The sequence below is a fragment of the Lycium barbarum genome, chromosome 10 (genome assembly GCF_019175385.1).
Source record: "Lycium barbarum isolate Lr01 chromosome 10, ASM1917538v2, whole genome shotgun sequence".
Classification (NCBI taxonomy): Eukaryota; Viridiplantae; Streptophyta; class Magnoliopsida; order Solanales; family Solanaceae; genus Lycium; species Lycium barbarum.
In genome coordinates this window covers 3935169-3957363 of record NC_083346.1, presented here as the reverse complement: position 1 = coordinate 3957363, position 22195 = coordinate 3935169, and the positions used below count along the sequence as shown (strand labels likewise).

Here is a 22195-nt window from a genome sequence, read left to right as displayed (position 1 = left end):
GACTAAATTATCAGAATGTTCTAAATAAGCTTGACTGGGAGTCCTTAGAATGTTGTTTAATCAAATGCTTTCATTAAATGCTCATTTAAGTAGCCTGTCTATCGATTAATTGGACCCTGTTTGATTTAAAGCATTTGTTAATGTTTTTCCAGTTGACAATGTTTGAACAAGTTTAGATGTGAAGTTTGTTAACTTAAGAATCTGGTGTGCACATATGATTCATGTTAAAGGCAGTATAATATGTTAGCCCTTCTGTATTGATATTGGGTATCCCATCTATGTGTTCGTTTTGAACTGGTTTGGTTTTCCTGTAATTTGCTAGCCCTGCTCTGTTTATCTTAGATTGGCAGTTTAAAATATGTTGATATGTCAGCAAATTAGTTAAGTCATTCCAGTTATGTAGTTAAAACATATCTTACATGATTTATGTGGTTTATGTGTAAGGATGATTTAGTTAGCATAACCCCCTTGGAAACATATCTTATGAGTCTTTTGTAGTTTGGCATAACCCCTTGGAAATTCATTGGTACCTGTTTCTGTTCACTTGTTTTTTTTATTGGTTTCAGTCATCTATAATTTGCAAAAAACAGATTTAGTATGATTTGACACATTATTAATACAGTTAGTAAATCTTGCTTGGTGTAGAGATCTCTTGGGATTGCCATGTTATTGCTGTTAGTTGGATCATGATTCAGTCCAGTTGTCATACATCATTCTAAGTTGTTGTTTTTTTTGTGGTTAAATTTGTATGATGAGTTATCTGCAATGTTGTAGCCTACTTGATCAAAATCTCTTGCCTAATACCTAGGACTGTAGTTGTTTTGCTGGTATCATGTTGCAACCTTCCATGCCTACTGTATTTTTGAGTTTGGAACTGTTATAGTTAAAGGACTAGTGGGTACTTTTTGGAGTAGATAAACAATCGATGGCTGTTTCTATCTTTCAAAATGGACACTAGATTATTGTAATTCTGAGTCAGGTTATTATAATACTCTCGGGCTGTCTCCTTATTTTGTTGTTATCTGGCAGTTTGCTTATAGGTCTAGTCCTTGATGTTTCTTTTAAATTGAATACAGTCTTTCATGATATGACCCTTGTTTGCTATCCTCTTCCTGTCATTTCTTTTAAGAGATCTGAAAAATACAAACATGAACTGGTTGACTTCATCTCACAGCTTGTTCTAAATTTTGTCCAAGTTCAGATAAAAGGTCCTAATATAGTTTGCTTTGAATTGGATATTTATTCCCTTCGTGTCTGAAATATTCCTTTGGGTATCTCTCTTGGTTTGCTTCTACTCCCCTGCTTGCTTTAGTCTCATTTTCTACGCAAACATGAGCTGTTGATATGTGTTTAGCCACTTAGTGTTTGCTTGGTGTTGCTGTTGGCAAGAAACTATCTTCAGCTGTTTTAGTTTGTTTGTTTACTATGGCAACTGATAAAAAACTGCAATTAACATTCAAATTGGTTTGCTGGCATACAGTTGGGTATGAAGCCATGCCCAGTTATTAAGTTTGTCCTGTGTGAGTGTTGCAGTTAGTGTAAAAATCATACTCAAAAGAGCACAATTTGCTTATTCAGTGGAGACTGTAGTCACAGTTCAAAGAGTTACGGGTTGATATTTGATTGATCCTTTTGTTAACAGTGCATGGTTAAAATATGATGCCTATCTCGTCAAATAAAAATGTTCAAATCTCTGTCTAGGCACTACCACTACCAAATCCTGATATTAGTTTTGCATCTGCGTTTGCTCAAGTTCATACGCACACGAATTGCATTTGATAAACCCCATACAATCATATGAAACAACTAAGTGTACCACCTCATATATATATATATATATATATACTTGTTCAAATCTGGATAAACTGTTGACATTCTAATGTGTCCTATGGAGCATGTTGGGGTGTGTTTTGCTACATTGCAAGCATGTTAGGTTGGCTGTGCATATGTACGTATGAGATATACATTAACTATACATGGCATATACATAATTTGCTTTGAGTGTATATCTTATGTGTTTGATCTTATTCGTTTGATTATATTCTAATCCTTTTCTCTCGTTCTTGTGCATGACCATCGCGTACGAGTCCAATGGACTCGTCATTCCTGCATTCGCTGTTGGGCTAAAAGCCCAACTCAGATCTCGAGTCAGCTCCCTGATCAGCCCAATCCGCAGCAAAAAAAAAAAACCCCCGAAGAAATGAAAGATGAAAATTTTGGGCCAAGGCCCAATAGCGGACAGTTCCCAAAAAAATGGGCTGGCCCATTCGATAGTTATTTATCTCTTTCATTTTATTTTTTGTGCATATTAATTTGTATTATGCAACTAACCCTTTACTTTGTTTTGTTTTTTTTTTCTTAATTTAGATAAGTCCCAATGAATTAATAGATTTAGTTTTAATAGTGGGTAGTTTAGTTTAAGGAAAACTAACAATTAATCCCATAAGTTATGCTTTTCTTCTCATACTTTTATCTTATTGAAATAATCAATTTGCAAAATAACATGATTATATATTTTAAGTAAAGGGAACCACATTTTATCATAAACATTTCAAAGCGTCACTAATACGCAATTATCAATATATTTTATAAATAACCTTTCAAATTTGAATCAATCATGCATATTTTAGCTAAACATAATTATCATAGTTAATAAGAAATGATAAAGAAAACTCACTTCCTTTGAATTCTCTTTATAAGCTTAGATTCTTTACATTGCTATAATCAAATAATATAATTTATTCAAAAATTCAAAATTATCCAAATCTCTTCTCAACAGCTATTATTTATGGGCAAATTATCATATTTTATACGAATCTTATGTTAAACAGCATTTTTAAAAGTTTAATCATATTTATAAGTCTTCTTTAAATGACATTTTTATCTTAACAATGCTTGTAAGTTTTAATTCATGCAAATTATCACATTTCCTATAAATCTTAGTAAATCTTATCTTTTATTCAAGGCTTTATCAATATTTTCAAGTCTCATTTAATTTTTCAGAATTTTCTTTTACGCACGCTTTTCTACAAGTATTATTTCAAACAATATCATTATTACTTCCATTTAAAGTCTTAGCGATATTTATAAGTCCTATTCTAAAGAATGGCATTTCAAGTTTTCTTTTATATTAAATTTTTGTAAATCTTATTTTCACTAATATTACTTTCCTTTTAAAACGTTAGCAACGTTTGCGAACCATTTTAAAATTTAAACATTATATTTACACCTCAATTAATTAACCTAAGTTTGGTCGGATAACCGTAAGTTAACGGATTCTAAAGGATGCCTAACCCCTTCCCTTTAGAATAATATAGAGCCCTTACCTTGAATCACACTGGTTAAGCAGACTATTAACGGAGGTTTAGTTTTAACTTTACCTTAGTTAACATTTAGATGTCCTAATTCATCGTTAAATTAATTAGGTGGCGACTCCTTAAAGCAAGCAATATAGGAATCTTCAATATGTTGTACTCCGCTTCAACCCGGGTTAAAAGGGAGTATAACAGTCCTCGATGCATGATAGCAAAGAAACAATTAAAACAAAGGTGAGAAATACTCCCTGAGACCCTCTAGGGCCTATCTAGCAGCATAATCCTCAACAATTAAGGGTCGAGACTACCCCACACTTAAGCCTAAATATGCTCCTTAGCTTTCAACTTCGAGTACTCAGACTTTCTCTAATCTGCAAAACAAAAACAAAAGAAAACGTGACACTATAAAAATAAAATAAATTAAAATAAAAATAAAATATAAGCTGGGTTGCCTCCCAACAAGCGCTTGATTTAATGTCGCGGCACGACGTGAACCAACTTTCAGTACTTTTCCTTCCACTTTGAGGATATGAATTGTGCACCCAATTTTGCATCAAATTTCCTGCTCCGCTCCTGAGGAGGTGGTGTGAAAATAAAGGAACCAAGCAATAGCTGTCGCATCTTGCACTTCTTGTCCCTTAAATGAGGAATGTTTTTTGTCTTTTCGGCGTGGCAAATTTCAGGATGTAAGGCTTTTACTCCTAATCTATACACTTCTCCAAAGGCTTGGAAGGCTAGATTTCCATGTCGCCAGCCAAACATAATGTAGAAAAATGTTTAGAATGAGGATCAACATTCCTCAACTATAAAACTGCATTATTTCTGACATCCTCACTTTTGTACACCTCTCCAACAATGATATCATCAACAAAGATCTGATCGAATGGTTGGAATTCCTCTATCTGCTCCAAATGCTAGCCACTATCCAAGATAATATGTAGTTGGGCATCAGGCACCTCAACCTTTTTACTCAATTGAGCTCGCAGGCCATAGATATCTGAGTCAAATTGGTCTATCTCTTGTCTGAGCTTTGTTCTTTCTTCAATAAAGTATGTCATATCACTTGTAATTCCATCAAGATAATCCCCCCATACCTCTAATCAGTGAGCTCGAACCAATAGCCAAGTAACACTCACAACATCCACTTTGTGAAAATCACTTGAGAGACTAGAACAACCGTTAGGAAACTCATTCCAGTGACCACCACACCATTTACAAAAGTTCCAATCATAGGATCTAGAATGGTCACATAACACATCTCGTATGATTAAAATTTTAGAACAATTTTCCCATAAGTGGGATCCTCCACAAAGTGCACAAAAATCATTAAAACATGAATACCCAACATTCGATAAATTTTTGTTCAAAGATGCCATGTCAAGAAGAATACCAGAATATTAAACAAAAAAAAACTTGAATAGACAAAAAGAAAAGTCTAATCCATATAAACAATTAATTTCTAAGTCCCCAGCAACGGCGCCAAAAACTTGTTGCTCCCAAACGCACACGCAAGTATACGCGGTCGTACAAGTAATATAAGATTTATAGTCCATATATCGTACCCACAGAGACTTATGATTAACCGTCAACTAAATTAAACTAATGTTAATTATCTAAATAAGAAATAGAATGCAAAGTTATATATATAAACTAACTAAAAATAAAAGAAAAGAAAATAATCAATTTCAACCAAGAAAGAGCGGATTTTTATCAGAGAAGATATAGATCTAGGGTTTTGACCACTAACAATCCAGGTGAGTCTTGAAATCGTTCCACCTGTGGGTTACTAGTTGACGGGTTGATGTTAACTTTATGAGTATCTTCCGAGTTACTCACAAGCCTGTAGATGCTACTATAACGCCTATATTCCTATGGTCGTCAGAGGTAACAAGAACGCATTTACTTCTCCGTATTCAGCTAAGCAAGTCTAAAGGGTATATTCCTATCCTCATTAGCGAAACTATTAATCGAACAAACTCTATTTATTCTTATTACGCATGCAAATTCCCTATCCCTAGTTCAATTCACACGCCACAGATAGTGTCTAATTAGTGATCAAATAATTAAAAAATTAAGCACAAGAATAAATAAATAACCCAAAGATGGAAAATCAATAGATATAAATGATAATCAAACATTAACTTTCATGTTTGAGCCAAAACCCTAGAACTAAAAGTTTAGCTCCACACAGACATGGAGGAAAAACAACAAATCATCCGAATAAAAATGTAAAAATAAGTATTACAGAGAAGAGAAGGTAAAACCCTGTAACTACGGCCTCCACGGCGGCTCCAAGCTCTCTCTAGATCCAAAGTTCTGAACCAAGGGTTTCAAGCTATCCAAAGTTATGTAAAAATCGTGTAGAATATGTATTTATAGGATACTAAAAGGCATGGGCTTTAAAAAAAACCAAATCCAAATCGGAGAAGGAAAACAACCGAAAATAAGGTTGGCTCGCCGCCCAGAGGAAATTCAAAGGCCCCCTCTCGGGAAAGGGGTGAATGATCTATGCCACTAAAAGAGAAAAGGAAGATATAAAAGAAAAATAAAAGAGTGAATAAAGAAAAGAAATCTTTTTGAATTTTTATTAGTTTTTTTTTAAATATATATATATATATATATATATATATATATATAAGGCTAAGAAAATTAAAAAAAATCCTATAGCATATCCTTGACCTCAAATATCAGAAGTACCCACCCCACACTTAAAAATATGCATTGTCCTCGATGCAAGATAGCAAAGAAAAAATTAAAACAAAGGTGAGAAATACTCCCTGAGACCCTCTAGGGCCTAGCTAGCAGCATAATCCTCAACAATTAAGGGTCGAGACGACCCCACACTTAAGCCTAAACATGCTCCTTAGCTTTCAAATTCGAGTACTCAGACTTTCTCTAATCTGCAAAACAAAAACAAAAGAAAACGTGACACTATAAAAATAAAATAAATTAAAATAAAAATAAAATATAAGCTGGGTTGCCTCCCAACAAGCGCTTGATTTAATGTCGCGGCACGACGTGAACCAACTTTCAGTACTTTTCCTTCCACTTTGAGGATATGAATTGTGCACCCAATTTTGCATCAAATTTCTTACTCCGCTCCTGAGGAGGTGGTGTGAAAATAAAGGAACAAGCAATAGCTGTCGCATCTTGCACTTCTTGGCCCTTAAATGAGGAATGTTGTTTGTCTTTTCGGCGTGGCAAATTTCAGGATGTAAGGCTCTTACTCCTCATCTATACACTTCTCCAAAGGCTTGGAAGGCTAGATTTCCATGTCGCCAGCCAAACATAATGTAGAAAAATGTTTAGAATGAGGACCAACATTCCCCAACTCTAAAACTGCGTTATTTCTGACATCCTCACTTTTGTACACCTCTCCAACAATGACATCATCAACAAAGATCTGATCAAATGGTTGGAATTCCTCTATCTGCTCCACATGCTGGCCACTATCCAAGATAATATGTAGTTGGGCATCAGGCACCTCAACCTTTTTACTCAATTGAGCTCGCAGGTCATGGATATCTGAGCCAAATTGGTCTATCTCTTGTCCGAGCTTTGTTCTTTCTTCAATAAAGTATGTCATATCACTTGTAATTTCATCAAGATAATCCCTCCATACCTCTAATCAGTGAGCTCGAACCAATAGCCAAGTAACACTCACAACATCCACTTTGTTAAAATCACTTGAGAGACTAGAACAACCGTTAGAAAACTCATTCCACTGACCACCTGTCACGACCCAAATGCGCTAAGTTGTGCGGGCACCTACCATATCCCACCTGGGTAGGAGAACCCTTCCCTTAATCAGTTATACAACAATAATTACTAAATAAAGCGAAAGTAATGAAGAGTCTAACATATCTTATAAATACCAAGTGCGGAATTCCCAATTCTAAATACCACCCAAGGAAAATTGTCAGAAATAGTACAAGAGCCACTAATTAACGAGTCGGAATAATACATGAGTCTCAAAACTAGAAATACTGTCTAAGAATCAAAGCAAGACAAGTAGTAAAGAAGGAGTCCCAGGGGTGGCGGACTTGTCCAATAAGCTCACCCTAGCAAACTCCGCAAATAGCCTCGGGATCAATGTCGAGGTGCAGAAGTGGTACCGATCTCGTACTCTGCACTCACAAAGAATGCAGCAAGGTAGGGTCAGTACAAACACAAGTACTGGTAGATATCATAGGCCGACAACAATTAGCTAACATATACACACGAAGAACTGAAAGATAGACATGCTCGCAATCAAGTACAAGTAGAAATCACAATCCACTATATCAGTCTAAATATAGAAAGACATATACAGAATCCAAGGAATAAAAGAATGATATGAAGAATGAATACGCAACGCAAGGCAATACAATACAATACAATGCATTGCAATGCCCGTACACACATGCTATGGCGACGTAGATCGTCGTCCAACAGCTATGACCCATGGGGGACCCGCGAAGTCCATGTACCACTCTCACGATCCCGGTAAGGACTGTTGACACCCAATTTTGTCCCACCTTTTCTCCAAAATACCTATTTTTCGCTTCTAATATTTTGGCAACTTTAAAAAAATAATTATCTGCATTTTTTACTATAATTATTAGCTTTTATTAATACTGGCATTTCATTATCCTGTCATTATCTTTACTGCCGTCTCTACTACCATTATTATCATTATTGTTAATTATTATTCTTCTTATTATTATTATCATTATTATTAATTTATTACTGTTATTATTATTATTATTATTAATTATTATTCTTATTATTACCATTATCATTATTATTATTATTATTAGTAGTAGTAGTACTATTATTATTATTATTATTAACATTGTTATTACCGCTATTCGTCACTTTTATTTACACGCATCACGTTTATCTTTGCATAATTAAATTATATTGTTTATTGTGAATTTTCGAAATATTATTGCACGGCTATTACGACGCCATTTTTTATCTGAGCACTAATAATTGCATATTTTATATTAAGTAATATTTTAACACAAGTTATTTAAATAGGTCTTTTATTTAAACACTATTTTCGGATCAATTCACAAACCAGTCCACATTTTAATCTACCAGCCCATTTTAATTCAGCCCAACCCATTTTAATGCTCAATCCACATTTCAAATACCAGCCCAATATTTCAAAACAGACCAGCCCAACCCAATACACTACCCAGACTCGACCCGGGTCGTTCAAAACAAAGGAAACCCATTAGGGTTTCCTTTCATTTCCTTTTCTCTCCGCCGTCCCCTCCCCGCTCCCTTCTCTCTCTTCTGCTTCTCCTCTCCCTCATCTCCCCCCACGTGACCTCTGCCACCCCCACTCAGCCTTGTCCCCCCACGCTTCTGCCACCCCCATTCCGCTGTTCCCCACGCGTATTTCTTTATTTCAACCCAAGCAAACCCTAGCAATCCCCTATAAAGAGGAGCTTCGAAATCGACAGGAGGGGGGATTGAAAATTTCCGGAAGAATCAAGCTTTAGGAATCACAAAAAATCTGTTACAAAGGTTTTTTTTTTATTCATGAAACTTCCCAAGCACTGAGACCTTTTTTTGAATCGCGAGAATCCCCTCAACAAAAAATACAAGTTTAGGAGCCTAAATTCCCTAAAATTAACGTTCAGCAGTTGCATCAGTGCTTGATATCGAGTCAAAATCTGAATCAGTTTTTCATTTTATTTTTGCCCTTGGTATCTGTTTGGATTCGAGAATATACAAATTAGAGATTCGGGTTTGTTTCGAAGTAGATTCGAAGTGTTCGAGTGTAGATTTGAGACCCCGCACCCACTTCGCTGCACCCGAAGAAGGTAATACACCTTCCATTAGTTATATTTTAGCAAATGTTTTGAGTGCTTAAACTACTTATGTGATTCGTTTCATCTGTCACGATCTAGTTCCTGTTTGTGTTGTTTTAGTGGCATTATGCACGGTTAAGCTTAAGTTAATCCTGCTTCCAGTATTGTAGCCGATTAGCTCTATGCTCTGCACCAATTCGGGTTAATCATGTGCTAGTTGGGTTTATATTGATTATTTAGTCTTCATTTTATTGGTTCTATACATTAGTTTTTTTCTAGTTTGCCAATTATGTGGATGTGCCTACTTTTAGTGGTTCTGCAGTGTTTCATTTTATGTCTTATCTTGATCAGCCATACGTATTCAGCTTATAGCAATTTAAATATAGCTTGTATGTTCAATAATGATTGTTCACCTATCAGTTCAGTAGCTATTGGGGTTGTGCCATACGGGTCCAACTTCGGTTTGCTTGTGCATCAGTTAATCTGTGGTTCTGCTTGACTATATCTTTATATGATATCATATGTTAGTTAGGTCTATGATTATTCCCCATACAAATTTAGTAGAAATCCTGTTTGATACAAGTATGCATGCTTATTTAGATATCTTAGCAGTTTAGTATAATATCGAATGTTGTTTCAGTCTGATGTCCCTATGTGATTCATGAATGCATTAGTGCTGGTCTAGGTCACCTACAAGGGATCTGTATAACTGTTTGATCTGTCCTTATATGTCTGGTGTCCCCATTAAATGATGATCTGAATTAGAATTGGCCTTGTATGTCATTGTTGTCCTAATGCAGTCATGTCCACCTGTTTTCTTGATGATTAACCTGTGTGTGATGTCTAAGAATGTCTACTCATTTTTACTGATATATGAGATGCTGTCATATGTTTGAGATGTTTTACATGAACACTTTGGCTCTGAATTTCTGTTTCATCTTAAGTGCGGTGTTGGTTTAATTCTAAACATATCAAATAAGCCCACATTCAATGGCATCACTGGTATCCTTTTGTGTTTACCAATTCCTGTGATTTGAGTACTTGTCCTCGTCTAAATTAAACAGTGGTCTTATATACCCATATGCTATCAGTGCCAGCTTATAGTTTGCCCTTTGCGAAATCAGTACCCCCCCCCCCCCTCTCATGCCTGTTCTTGCTCTATATTGTGCCAAAATGCCTGCAGCATATGGGTATCATGTTATTGAACTTTATCGTAAAGGAATGATTATGTATAAAGTGTTTTCAGATGACAGCATATGTTAAATAGTTCATCAATCATGTTACTTTATATATGGTTAACTATGAGGTATTCTTAACTACTGTTAATTTCTTTTTCCTTCCCCTGCTTGCTTCAGTCTCGATTCCTATGCAAACATGAGTAGTTGATATGTGTTTAGTCACTTAGTTTGTTTGCTTAGTGTCGCTGATGGCAAGAGACTGTGTTCAGTTTAGTGTCGCTGATGGCAAGAGACTGTGTTCAGTTGTTTTAGTTTGTTTGCTTACTGTGGCAGCTAGCAAGAAATTGTATTTACATTTGAATCTGTTTGCTTAGCATTACAGTTGGGGTATGAAGCTATGCCTAGTTATTGAGTTTGTTCTGTTTAAGTGTTGCAATTAGTGCAAAGATCACATTCAAAATGGCATAATTTGTTTATTCAGTGGAGACTGTGGTCACGATTTAAAGAGCTGTGGGCCGATATTTGATTGATCCTTTTGTTAATGGCGTGTGGTTAAAATATGATGCCCATCTGGTCGAATAGAAGTGTCCAAATCTCTGTCTATGCACCACTGCTGTTTAAATCTTGATGTTAGTTTCGCATCTGTGCTTGCAAATTCATACGCACGCGAATTGCATTTAATAAACTTCATACAATCATATGAATCAGCTAAGTATACCACTTCATACATACACTTGTTCAAATCTGCCTCAAATTGTCATCCTTGATAATCTTAAATGATTGCATTATTAGAAGAGTGATACTTGTCTGCTATGCCTGTTGAGATTGTGTCATTTTGTTGGGAACTTACATTCAAGAAACTTGAAAAATGTTGTTTATTGAAGCTGTTTCTGTTGGGAATTTGAGGGGAGTTGGTAATGGTGAAGGGATCTGTTTACTGATAATGGTAATTATATTATTGATTTGTATTTGAAGAGGGATTGGGGTGATTTAAAAGCTGCTAGTGATGCAAATTTTGATTTAGTTTCAATTCTGTCCAGTTAATTCTGTGTTCCTACTCATGCATAAACCTTTGAATGTTCAAATCTGCCATAGTCCTTTCTTGAACTCAGTTGTCATTGCATGCATCCTTGAGTAAATCGATTCAAAATACTGAATGAAAATGGGTTTGAAATCTCACATGTATTCTTGATGAATGGTCATTCATTTAATCGTCAGAGCTTAATTCTTGATGCCTGCTATCTGTTTGGCTACACTTATACTCCAAACATTAATCTTCTGTATATCCTTATGAATGTGTATACGAGATATACTTAAGTACACGCATTATATACATAACCTACCGACCTGTTGAATTTGTATTTTTTACATATTCATTGATTAGATACTAATCCTTTTCCTTTTCATTTTTTTTGTGCACGAACATCGCATACGAGTCCCTCGGACTCATCACTCCTTCCGCATTCGGTGTTGGGCCAAAGCCCAACAACATAATGCTCTCTCTCTGCCCAGTCCTCAGTCCACAGCAAAGTAGCAAAGCAGAAAGCTACTGGGCCAAAGCCCATACAGCAGTAACGGATTGCAATGGCTTTAAAATGGGCCGACCCACTTGATTTTCCTTCCTCTCTACCTTATTTCGCTATACAGTTTGATTAGCCTTGTATAACTAACGCTTTGTTTTATTTTATCTGTCAGCTTAGGTGAATTATAAGAGAATTTAGTAGGGTTTAGCTGTTAGCAATGGGTAGTTAATTTAAGGAAAACTAATAATTAGTTTCATAAGTTTCATTTTTCCCTTTTTATATTAAATTATTCATAGTATCTATAATATCTACTGTTAGCATAATTAACTCTCAACAGAGTAAGGTCATATTTGAGTTAAAGGAATCATATTTTATTCTTATTACCCTGGCAATTTTAAAATGTCATTAATACGCAAAGAGGAACTAAAGAACATGTTGTAGACATCTTTTGAAGTTTATCCCGAAATATGCATACTTTTGACCAATGTAGTTAATAAAATATAATCTTGTTTACACTTCTAGAATGCAAAGTCAATTAATATATTATCGTTTAGCTTGTTTCAAATATTTAGCAAAACACTGCACAAACCTGCATCTTCTTATGCTTACATGCAAATTATCATATTTGTGCAAATCGTATTTTAAATAGCATTATTATTTGAAGTCTTCGCAACATTTATTTTAGATGGTATTTGAAGTTTCCTTTTATGCAAATTATTATATTTTTTTTACAAATCTCATTCTAAATAGCATTTTTATTTAAAGCCTTATCGACTCTTGTAAGTTTTATTTTAAATGGCATTTAAAATCTTCTTTTATGCAAATTATTAGATTTTCTCTAAATCCTATCTTAAGCAACATTCTTATATTTAAAAAAAAAAAAAAAAAAAACTCACCAACATTTCTTAACCCTTTTTTCTTCCCTTAAAATTTAAAGCACCTTATATTTAATCTTAATTAATTAACCTAAGTTTGGCCGGATAACCGTAGTTAACGGATTCTAAAGGATGCCTAACCCCTTCCCTTTAGGATAATATAGAACCCTTACCTAGAATCACATTGGTTAAGCGGGCTATTGACGGAGGTTTAGTTTTTAACTTTGCCTTAGTTAACCTCTAGGTGTCCTAATTCACCGTTAAATTAATTAGGTGGCGACTCCTTAAAACAAAGCATAATAGGAATCTCCAATATGTTGTACTCCGCTTCAACCCGGTTAAAATGGGGTATAACAAGGACCTCGGGCCTCGTTTACTCTCACGATCCCGGTAAGAACCTCGGGCCTCGTGTACTCTCACGATCCCGGTAAGGACCTCGGGCCTCGTGTACTCTCTTCCTTATCACCACTTCCAATCAAGTCACAACACAACCATATAAGGCTACAAGCCAACAAATCAGTCAACAATACCAACCTAGTCCATCCCAACCCGTACCCGAAAGCGTACATGCTTTCTCCGACAGTATCTAACTATACATATTTTTCGCTAATCGAAGTCTAACCAAAAAGGTAAGACATAACCTACCTCGAAGCCGAACGAGAGCCACGAACAATCAAACTTGAGCTTTATCCTTCCGGAACGCTTCCGAACGATCGAAATCTAACGATTAAATATTCTATGTTAATAAATTACAATTCCATCCACAAATAGGCTCACAATTCATAAATTCTCGTCAAGATGCTTTAAAGAGTCCATGTAATTAGTTATCCATTTAAATAAGTTTAGTTAAACCGGTCTACTTAATATTCGAGGAGACCACTGCAACAGTACTCTTATGTTGAGAAACTATCTTATCAAATTAACCACAAAAAGAATAAGAACATTCCCTGCAGTGTGACCTTACGTATAAGCACTATTGCAATTATAACATACTTTATATACATTGACAAACTTTTGTCCCATTAGAAATTTTGAGCGAACATAACTCCTGCTATAGCACTACGTACTAAGTAGTAATAGTTAAAAACGCATATAGAGGTTTGCAATATATATACACCATTTACAAAAGTTCCAATCATAGGATCTAGAAGGGTCACATAACACATCTCGTATGATTCAAATTTTAGAACAATTTTCCCATAAGTGAGATCCTCCACAAAGTACACAAAAATCATTAAAACATGAATACCCAACATTCGATAAATTTTTGTTCCAAGATGCCATGTCAAGAAGAATACCAGAATATTAAACAAAAAATAAACTTGAATAGACAAAAAGAAAAGTCTAATCTATATAAACAATTAATTTCTAAGTCCCCGGCAACGGCACCAAAAACTTGTTGCTCCCAAACGCACACGCAAGTATACGCGGTCGTACAAGTAATATAGGATTTATAGTCCATATATTGTACCCACAGAGACTTATGATTAACCGTCAACTAAATTAAACTAATTCTAATTATCTAAACAAGAAATAGAATCCAAAGTTATATATATAAACTAACTAAAAATAAAAGAAAAGCAAATAATCAATTTCAACCAAGACAGAGCAGATTTTTATCATAGAAGATATAGATCTAGGGTTATGACCACTAACAATCCAGGTGAGTCTTGAAATCGTTCCACCTGTGGGTTACTAGTTGACGGGTTAATGTTAACTTTATGAGTATATTCTGAGTTGATCACAAGCCTGTAGATGCTACTATAACGCCTATATTCCTATGATCGTCAGAGGTAACAAGAACGCATTTATTTCTCCGTATTCAACTAAGCAAGGCTAAAGGGTATATTCCTATCCTCATTAGCGAAACGATTAATCGAACAAGCTCTATTTATTCTTATTAGGCATGCAAATTCCCTATCCCTAGTTCAATTCACACACCACAGATAGTGTCTAATTAGTGATCAAATAATTAAACAATTAAATGCAAGAATAAATAAATAACCCAATGATGGAAAATCAATAGATATAAACGATAATCAAACGTCAACTTTCATGTTTGAGCCAAAACCCTAGAACTAAAGAGTTTAGTTCCACATAGACATGAAGGAAAAACAACAAATCATCCGAATAAAAACGTAAAAATAAGTATTACAGAGAAGAGAAGGTAAAACCCTATAACTACGACCTCCATGGCGGCTCCAAGCTCTCTCTAAATCCAAAGTTCTGAACTAAGGGTTTCAAGCTATCTAGAGTTATGTAAAAACCGTGTAGAATATGTATTTATAGGGTACTAAAAGGCCTTGGCTTTAAAAAAACCAAATCCAAATTGGGGAAGAAAACAACCGAAAATAAGCCTGGCGCACCGCCCTGATCGGCGCCTCAAGAAGAAATTCCAAGGACCAATCTTCCGCTGCCAGGTACGTTTTTTTTAGCTCCAATTCTCAATTGTTACTCTTTGCTCTTTCTTTATTTTCGTTGTCGAATATCAATATCCCTACCTTATGAGAGGTATAGGGACCGTTTTCGATAGACTCCGACACAAGAAAAGTTCTTTCTAAGACAATATAACGTTATATTGAAGGTATTTTCGATCTGATTTAGTTCAACAAAAAATAATACTGTAAGATATTATAGAAAAATGAGATTATTCTTACTATTTTTAATAGTCCCCAGTAGTATGAAATTGAGGAGAGTAACGTGGGAAGGAGGGACCAGAAGAAAGGGAAGGAATCGGAAATGGCAGAATCAATCACATGGCTGAATGGACCAATTTAGTGTTAGATGTGTCAGTACGGCGTCGTCCCACCTGCAGTCACTGTTTTCCTTTCCCAATAATTCATTCACTCCCCCCTTGTAGCCTGTTTGAATGGTTATTTCCTACTCCTTCCGTGTCAAAACAAATAAATTTCTATAATGTTTTTCGTCTAAAATGAATAAAAATTTTAAACTCCAAAGAGATACTCTCTCTCATAATAAAAAAAAAGTGTTCACTTAGTTATTTGCACACCTTTAAAAAAAATACTAATTTGTAAATAAAAAAAGGTAATTTGACTAAACTGCTCCTAATTAAATAAATATTGAGATTTGATCACATAGCAATTAATAAGGGTAAATCTGAAAAAATAAAATTAATTTTTTCTTGATTTAATAAGTGAACATTTTTTTTTATCCAAAAAAAAAAGGCTAAATGGATACTATTTTTTATCTGGATGTAGTATTAATTAATTTTTTTTTATGTTGCTCTTCTCGCGAATGAGTTTCTCAAATCTCAACAATGATTATTTCTACATTTAAGAAAAGTTTGGAGAGAGTAAATGGATAATATTGTCAAACGACCCTTTAAGTAATGTAATCGATGTGTGTCACACCACAAAAACTCACTTATTTCGGATTGGAGGGAGTATTGTGTTATTAGTTCAATTACAATTTTTGTTTTGATTATTACTTATTAAATTCACGGTTATGGAATGACGAAAAGTCTCATTTTATGTAAAGAACGATTTCGTTTGATCGTGTCATTACGTTACTTTTTTTCTCCTTTTGTTTTTGTAAATATTCGTATTTTATTCATTACTCTTATCTTTTTTATATTAGTTTTTCCCGTACTTTATCTTTCTTATAATTTTATCCTTTCAAATTATTAATGTTTAACATTATGCAATGACGAAAGACGATAAATCGTATCTAAATATTATATTCTTCTACATTACTCCACATAACAATACATTATTATAAAGGCATCTGTAACAACCATCCAAACAAGGTGTTAGAGTTTTGCAACTTGCAGGTGGCTATGGCCCTCACTCTCTTTTTCTTTATTTTATTTAATAAAACTTCACCGGCCCCTCTTCCCAAGCCCCAGCCGCAGGCCTAGGCTTTCTATTTTCCTCTTTGCTTTTGTTATCAATTTTTCTTTTTATTTGGTCTAGTACTAGTACTAGCCGACGTGTTATGCACATTAACGCGATTGAGAGACACGTAGGTTGAGGGGCGTTAATTTTTTTTTTTTTAAAATATATTCATATGTCTGGATAATTAAAATGTGAAGTTGAAGGATCGTGGATAAAATTTCGTGCAAATGCGAATACTTATTTATCATGAAATTCTTGGTGAAGTTTTTTACCTTACAAATATAATATTTGATCAAATGACTCACACGAATTATTTATAAATTATTGACTCTAATTATTAATTGATTGAACGGTCAGAATTTATTTACTGACGATGTTTAATTGGTACTCATAAGACGATAAATGAATATCTTGTTTATCATAAAGATGGATAGTGAAGAACCATAAATAGAGTTTAGTGCAGATATAGATGTCCATTTGCCAAAACGAAAATTCTTGGTTCAGTTTTCCGTCTTCAATAAAAAAATAAGATTGATTGAATCTTATTGAGCCTGACTCATCTTTATCGTTTATTAGAAAGAATATTTATGGTTATCAAATAATTGAACGGTCAGGATCAATTTACTGACATTATTCAGTTGACATTCATAAAGAACATCTAACGAATTATGAATTTAATTCTTTCAATTAAGCAAAAAGATGAATATTTCTTGCTCATTATCAGAAAATCACGCGATTATAATTCTATATTAAAAAAAATATTTCATTTCTCATCTCACGGAAAATCTTTTTCGGGTCGCTTAATCTCTTTCCTCCACTCTAAGAGTGTTTTGGCAATAGATTTTATAAGAACTGAACGATTTTACTTGATCAAATACTCGGTGGCAAACGTATATGTTCCTCAATTCAAAAATGAACGTACTTTTATTTTTATTTCTCATTCGGGATACGATACCTGTATTGTAATCCAACTAATTTGGATTCTCATAGAGTAGGACTCATTAGAGAAAATCTCTCCCTACTAAAAAAAATTATATTCAAAACTCAAAATCTCTATTTTAGGAGCTACATCCTAGTAAAATGAAAGTAGTTTACCATAGTTTGTTGAATGATTTTCCTTTCCTCGTAAAAAAAAGGGGAAATTGGCTGTCAGCAACATAAAAAGAAGCAAAAAGCCGTGGCAACACCGCAAATGAACTTAAAAAGGACTCCACATCACACAAATAGATGCCCCTAAGGTTCATGTACCTCCGGTCCTCCACATGAAAGACACAATTCATGGGTTCACCATTAAAATATAACGTCATAAGCACCAGAGAATTTGTGGCCCCCTTCATTAGCTAATCATTTTATAATTTTTCTCTTTGCTTTTGTTCGATATTGAGTACTTGTATTGCGGTTCAATTAATTCGAATTTACGGGATAAAATGCTTTCTAGTAGGAAGATTTTGTAATCAATAGTATTTGAATATGAGATTTTTGATTGAGAATGAAAAATTACTTATCAATTACGACGTTCCTTATTGGTTCATCATCTTATACTTTACCCAAGCACTAGTCATGAGAGTCATCTATACTTTATGAAAAAATTGGGTGATTTTCTTTTTCAATAAAAAAAAAGGAGTAGTTTTAAACACATGTCATAAATATTACTAATAAACTTAGTGATTTCAAAGATGTTATGACACGACTATAACTAATATATAGATGTTACTAAAGGTAAAATTGAAAGTAAAAGTTATTTTTCAAATAGATTAAGAAGGAAAGAATATCATATGTATTGAATAGTCGGTTCGGTCAAGCTTCTGAGGGGCCAAAATTATTTATTTTTTTATTTTTAAAAAATACTTATTTTAGAGAATAAAGTGCTTGACTAAGCTTTTAGAAAGACAATTTTTTTTTGAATAGTATTAAAAGCTCAAAAATATCACTTCTCCCGGAAGCTTGTCAAACATAATATAGTACAGTACTTTTTAGATTGATTAATCAAACATAAAATACTACTATCCGAACATATTGTTTTTTAAAAAAATCTTTGTAACAAAAACTAAAATAAACAAATTTCAAAAGTTTAATCAGATAAATTAACAAGATATGAGCTGTGTTTTAAGAAATTAAATAAAGATCTTTGTTAAAGTTCTTCTTAAACTTTTTGAACCAAACTCCATTTGAGACATTTGAGTGGGAAAGCTGTTAAAAAGCTTTTCACAAAAAAACTTTTTTTTTTTTTTTGTAAAAAGAATTCGAACACTTTTTCATCTAATTTATATAGTATCTCATAAAATATAATGCTCCCGGTACAAATTTATATTACACTCTTTTATTTTTTACTCGAAGCGATATTTTTCTATATTTAGTAACAACTTTAATTTACTCTATTTGTTCACTTTTACTTGTCCAGTTTTTTAAAAATATATTTTCACTTTTACTAATCACTTTTAGCATATCAAGAGAAAATAATTTATTTATTTTTGTTTTACCAATGATATTAATTACACATTTCAAATTATTTTTTAAATGCATTAAAAATATGCACCAATTAATATAAGCATCATGATAACTTATGCACTTCATTTACTATTTCTTAACGGGTGCACAAAAATCATAGTGGACAAATAAAAATAAACATAAAAAGTATCTTTTTACTATTAAAATAATTTTTAACCACACAAATTTCTTTACATTATTTTACGACCATAAGATCCAAACATCATTCTTTATTTCTTGCACTTCGTTCCAATCAAATATCCGCGTATAAAATGTGAAAAAAAAGGTCATATTATTGCTGGCCTCTTTTCTCTTCCTTATCTTCTCCAGTTCCCCTCTGTACCTCTCTCGAAGCTCGCGCCCCTATTCACGAGCACTTCTTTCTTCACTCTCTCATCACAAACCCCCAAAATATATTCTTTTCTAAACCCAAAAAAAAGTTTTTTTAAAGAAAACCACTCCCCAAAAATCTGAAAGTTGATACAAAAAACCAAGCAAAAAATCAGACTTTTTTCCCTTCAAACTCCTTCCCCATTGATGGAAAAAATCATCCATCTTTCTTGAAACCATTTGCTTCTCAAATTACAGCACTTGTCAAAATAACCCAATAATCTCAAAAAAAAAAAAAAAAAAAAACCTACCCCCCCCCCCCCCCCCCAAAAAAAGAAAAAGAAAAAATGAAGAGAGATCGTGATAGAGAAAATTCCCAAATCCATGGTAAAGCTAAGATTTGGAAAGAAGAAGAAGAAGAACAAGATGCTGGTATGGATGAACTTTTAGCTGTTTTAGGCTATAAAGTTAAATCCTCAGATATGGCTGAAGTTGCAAGCAAACTTGAACAGCTTGAAATGGCTATGGGTACAAATATGGAAGATGGTATAACTCATCTTTCAACTGATACAGTTCATAAAAACCCTTCAGATCTTTCTGGTTGGGTACAAAGCATGTTGTCCGAGCTTAGTCACACTTCGATTTCAACTAATTTCGAGGAGAATAACTTAAGTTTGTCAAATGGATCTACTTCTGCAACAAGAATCATATCTGATGATGATTTAAGAGCAATTCCAGGTGGTGCTGTTTTCAACACCAACATTCACAAACTCAACGAACCAGATTTAATATCATCAGAGAGTACTAGTAATAGTGCTACTAATAAACGGTTGAGATCGAGTTTCTCTTCTTCGAGTTCAATCACAGATTCATCAACAAGGCCTGTTGTACTTGTTGATTCACAAGAAACTGGTGTTAGACTTGTACATACTTTAATGGCATGTGCTGAAGCTGTTCAACAAGAGAATTTTAATGTAGCTGATGCCCTCGTTCGACGTATTGGAATACTTGCCGTTTCGCAGTCTGGTGCTATGAGAAAAGTTGCAACTTATTTTGCAGAAGCATTAGCTCGAAGGATTTACAAAATCTACCCACAAGATTATTCAATTGAATCATCTTACACAGATGTGTTGCAGATGCACTTTTATGAAACGTGCCCATATCTCAAATTCGCTCATTTTACAGCAAATCAAGCGATTCTTGAAGCTTTTACAAATTGCAGTAAAGTTCATGTTGTTGATTTCAGTCTAAAACAAGGTATGCAATGGCCTGCACTAATTCAAGCTTTAGCTTTACGGCCTGGTGGGCCACCAGCATTCCGGTTAACCGGAATTGGCCCACCACAGCCTAATAACACCGACGCGTTACAACAAGTTGGTTGGAAATTAGCTCAATTAGCTGAAACAATCGGGGTCGAATTTGAATTTCGTGGATTTGTAGCCAACTCATTAGCAGATCTAGATGTTTCTATTCTCGATATTCGGGAAACTGAGGCTGTGGCTGTAAACTCCGTGTTCGAGCTGCATAGGTTGTTGTCCAAACCTGGGATGATTGAGAAAGTGTTGAATCTTGTCAAGAAAATGAATCCCAAGATCGTCACGATCGTCGAGCAGGAAGCAAACCACAACGCGAGCGTGTTCCTGGACAGGTTTAACGAGGCTTTGCATTATTACTCAACCATGTTCGACTCGTTGGAAAGTTCGGTAACTCTAACTCAGCCTGTTAACAATCAAGATTTGGTCATGTCCGAGGTGTATTTAGGGAGACAAATATGTAATGTTGTGGCATGTGAAGGTTCAGACCGAGTCGAACGACACGAGACACTGAGTCAATGGCGAGTTCGTCTGAACTCATCAGGGTTCGACCCGGTACATCTCGGGTCGAACGCTTTTAAACAAGCGAGTATGCTATTAGCGTTATTTGCTGGCGGTGACGGCTATCGAGTGGAAGAAAATGACGGTTGTTTGATGCTTGGGTGGCATACGCGCCCGTTAATTGCCACGTCAGCGTGGCAACTCACGGCGGCGCGTGACGAGTCATAGTGAGTCGACCCACTGAGGAAACTCGGTTGCGTGGGGTTGGGGTGGTGAAGGGACACCAAATCATGTCTTTTACTTTTTAACCCCTCTTTATTTATAAGTCAGCCCTTTTTTTAACTTTTTAACCACTCTATATTTTTGTTGTAGTTTTTTTCTTTTATGGGTTGGTTAGATTTTTTTTTTTTTTTTTTTTTTTGGGTTTCCCCACTCATCTGTATGTCAAGGTGTATCTATACTTGGCCGCAATAAAGAAAGGCTAGAGAGTGATTTGGTGTTGGGGAAAAACTTCGATTTCATTTTGGCTGATTGGGAGTTGTGAAATAAATAATTATTTTCCAAGTTTCTTTCTCTTATTTTGCAAGTGTCATAATTTTTACAGAATAGTACAACTTACTTCTCTTCTTTATTTAGAACATGTTGTCGTAGTAATATCACTATTTACGTCGACTACAATAATAAACATATATTAGTGACTAAAATCATGTCTGTTACTTTTTAACCCCTTTATTTATTAGTTAGTCTTTTTTTACTTTTTAACCATTCTATAGTTTGTTGTAGTTTTTTTTTTTTTTGGGGTGGGAGGGGCGAGGGGTGGGTGGCTATTTTGTGGGGTGGGTTAGATATTTTTTTCCCCACTCAATTGTATGTCAAGGTGTATCTATACTTGGCCGCAATAAAGGCAGGCTAGAGAGTGATTTGGTGTTGGGAAAAAACTTTAATTTCATTTGCTGATTGGGAGTTGTGAAATAAATAATTATTTTCCAAGTTTCTGTTTCTTACTATATTATTTT

At 34.4% G+C, this 22195-nt stretch overlaps 1 protein-coding gene across 1 annotated transcript; it reads left to right on the top strand.

Annotated features, from left to right (window-relative positions):
- Positions 1 to 19308: 19308 nt before the first annotated feature.
- Positions 19309 to 21743, top strand: LOC132613635 (DELLA protein GAI-like). Its single transcript, XM_060327744.1, has one exon. It carries the CDS (start codon positions 19713 to 19715, stop codon positions 21405 to 21407), a length of 1695 nt encoding a protein of 564 aa, XP_060183727.1. The 5' UTR covers positions 19309 to 19712; the 3' UTR covers positions 21408 to 21743.
- The last annotated feature ends 452 nt before the right edge of the window (positions 21744 to 22195 follow it).

What these genes read in the sequence shown, in the direction of transcription:
- LOC132613635 (XM_060327744.1), top strand. Translation starts at nt 19,713, where the DNA reads ATGAAGAGAGATCGTGATAGAGAAAATTCCCAAATCCATGGTAAAGCT.